Below are 2,852 nucleotides of genomic sequence, written 5' to 3' on the forward strand. Positions count from 1 at the left end.
CTGCGCCTCCGCTAGGGTTTAGGGTTTAGGGTTTAGGGTTTAGGGTTTGTGTGTTGGAGTTTCACGTGCACGGTTTATCCACCGGCTCGCACAAGCTGCAGCCACTACCCCGCCCCGTCTTGAAAGTCTCAGGCCTTGACATTTAGCCAGATTTTAGGGTTTAGGGTTTAGGGTTTAGGGTTTAGGCTTTAGAGTTTAGGGTTTAGGGTTAAGGGTTTAGGGTTTAGGGTTTTCGCAGCCGAACGTGGCGCGGCACTACGCGGACGCGAACGTAAACCGCCCGAGGCAGTATTGGGATTACGAAAACTTTGCTGTCAATTGGGGGCTTCCTGATGGCTATGAAGTGATAAGGAAATTGGGGCGTGGGAAGTACAGCGAAGTGTTTGAGGGGATTTGCGTCAGCAGCAGCAGCAGCAGCAGCAGCAGCAGCAGCAGCAGCAGCAGCAGCGGCAGCAGCAGCAGCAGCGGCGCCGCAGGGGAGCGCGACGACCCCGCGGCTGCTGCTGCTGCCGCGGACGCGGCCTCGGACGCGCCTGCTGCTGCTGCTGCTGCAGACCCCCAGCAGCAGCAGCAGCAGCAGCAGCAGCAGCAGCAGCAGCAGCAGCAGCGGAAAAGCCTCGCCGTGGTGGGCCAGCGCTGCGTCATCAAAGTTTTGAAACCCGTCAAGAAAAAGAAAATCCGAAGAGAAATTAAAATCCTCCAAAACCTCTTTGGAGGTCCCAACATCATCAAACTCCTCGACGTTGTCAAAGACCCTCTCAGCCGCACTCCCGCGCTCGTAAACCCTAAACCCTAAACCCTAAACCCTAAACCCTAAACCCTAGGCGCTCGCGCCTGCAGGCGAGACACGCGCGCCGTGCGCGAGACGCGCCAGCAGAACGCACGGGGGAGCTGCGCGTTCGGGGGGCTCGCGCAAAGTTGGTGGGGTTTGGGGTTTAGGGTTTAGGGTTTAGGGTTTAGGGTTTAGGGTTTAGGGTTTAGGGTTTGGGGGTTAGGGTTTGGGGTTTTGTGGGCGCAGATCTTCGAGTATGTAAACAACGTCGACTTCAAGACTCTTTACCCGACTCTTCAAGACTACGAAATCCGCTACTACATTTACCAAATACTGAGGGTGCGCTCTAGGGTTTAGGGTTTAGGGTTTACGGTTTAGGGTTTAGGGTTTAGGGTTTAGGGTTTAGGGTCTCCACTCGGCGACAAAGCCGCAAGGCGCTCGGGATTTATTTCAACCAAGGGAGGCGCAGAACACCAACTTTATATTCAAGAGCCAGAATGTTTAGGGTTTAGGGTTTAGAGTTGAGGTTCGAGGGTTTGGGGTTTAGAGTTCAGGGCTTAGGGTTTAGGGTTTAGGGTTTAGGGTTTGTCGTTGCAGGCTCTGGACTACTGCCACAGCCAGGGTATAATGCACCGCGACGTGAAGCCGCACAACGTCATGATAGATCATGAGAAGAGGTAGGCCTAAACCCTAAACCCTAAACCCTAAACCCTAGACGCATCATTTAGAGCATGCGCCACAGCGGAGCTGCTGCTGCTGCTGCTGCTGCAGGGAATTGCGTCTGATCGACTGGGGCTTGGCGGAGTTTTATCACCCAGGCCACGAGTACAACGTTCGCGTAAGTAGGGTTTAGGGTTTAGGGTTTAGGGTTTAGGGTTTAGGGTTTAGGTTTTGGAGCTCAGCTGGCCGCGTGAATTCGCAGTGCGCCCGTTTGAATTTCCGAGTAGCTGCTGCTTCCCTTGCTGGGGCGTCCACCGCGGATTTAGGGTTAAGGGTTTAGGGTTTAGGGTTTAGGGTTTAGGGTTTAGGGTTAAGGGTTTAGGGTTTAGGGTTTAGGGTTTGTGGATGCAGGTGGCGAGCCGCTACTACAAGGGGCCAGAGCTGCTGGTCGATTTGCAGGTTTATGATTATTCTCTTGACATTTGGAGTTTGGGCTGCATGCTGGCGGGCATTGTGAGCGAGGGTTTAGGGTTTAGGGTTTAGGGTTTAGGGTTTAGGGTTTAGGGTTTGGGGGCCTGGAGCTGGGTACGAGCATTTGCCAGGCCAGCTCCTGCGCAGGTGGTGGTTTAGGGTTTGGAAGGAGCCTGCGGGTCGAGCTGGAAACCCTAAACCCCAAACCCTAAACCCTAAACCCTAAACCCTAGCCTTCGTTGTGCTTTTCAGATTTTCCGGAAGGAGCCTTTCTTTTACGGACATGACAATTACGACCAACTGGTGAAGATTGCGAGGGTGTTGGGTGAGCCCTATACCCTAAACCCTAAACCCTACGGGGTGGAGTTCGCGGTTTGTTTGTGTTGGAACGTTGCGGGGCCCAGGAGTTTCTAGGGTTTAGGGTTTAGGGTTTAGGGTTTGCAGTGGTTTGTCCGCGCGACTGACCGCATTCGCTGGCATTTTGCGGGTTTAGGGTTTAGGGCGTGCACTGGCCTGGCTCCCTGGCCGGCTCCGCTTGCACCTTGAGGGTTTAGGGTTTAGGGTTTAGGGTTTAGGGCGTGCACTGGCTTGGCTCCTGGCTGGCTCCGCTTGCGTCTTGAGGGTTTAGGGTTTAGGGTTTAGGGCGTGCACTGGCCTGGCTCCCCGGCGGGCTCCGCTTGGACCTCCAGGCTTTAGGGTTTAGGGTTTAGGGTTTAGGGTTTAGGGTTTAGGGTTTGGCGTGCAGGAACTGAGGGTTTGTACGCGTACTTGGAAAAGTACGACTTGGAGTTGGAAAAGAACTTTTTGCAACTGATTGGAAAACACTCCAAAAAAAGCTGGACGAGATTTATAAACGAAGAAAACAAAACCCTCGCAGTTCCCGAGGCTGTGGACTTGCTGGACAAAATGTTGATATACGACCACCAGCAAAGAATTCTGCCCCGCGACG

At 53.9% G+C, this 2,852-nt stretch overlaps 1 protein-coding gene across 1 annotated transcript; it reads left to right on the top strand.

Moving 5' to 3' along the window:
* Nucleotides 1-238: 238 nt before the first annotated feature.
* ENH_00033700 (CMGC kinase, CK2 family, putative) lies at nt 239-2,852 on the top strand (the record flags this gene model as incomplete). Its single annotated transcript, XM_013580308.1, has 7 exons — nt 239-778; nt 1,019-1,111; nt 1,370-1,449; nt 1,544-1,610; nt 1,844-1,945; nt 2,156-2,228; nt 2,649-2,852. Coding segments are annotated over 7 exons (1,159 nt in total), but the record flags the coding sequence as incomplete, so codon positions are not given.

The sequence above is a fragment of the Eimeria necatrix genome, genomic scaffold (genome assembly GCF_000499385.1).
Source record: "Eimeria necatrix Houghton genomic scaffold, Enh_scaff2464, whole genome shotgun sequence".
In the NCBI taxonomy this organism is placed as follows: Eukaryota; Apicomplexa; class Conoidasida; order Eucoccidiorida; family Eimeriidae; genus Eimeria; species Eimeria necatrix.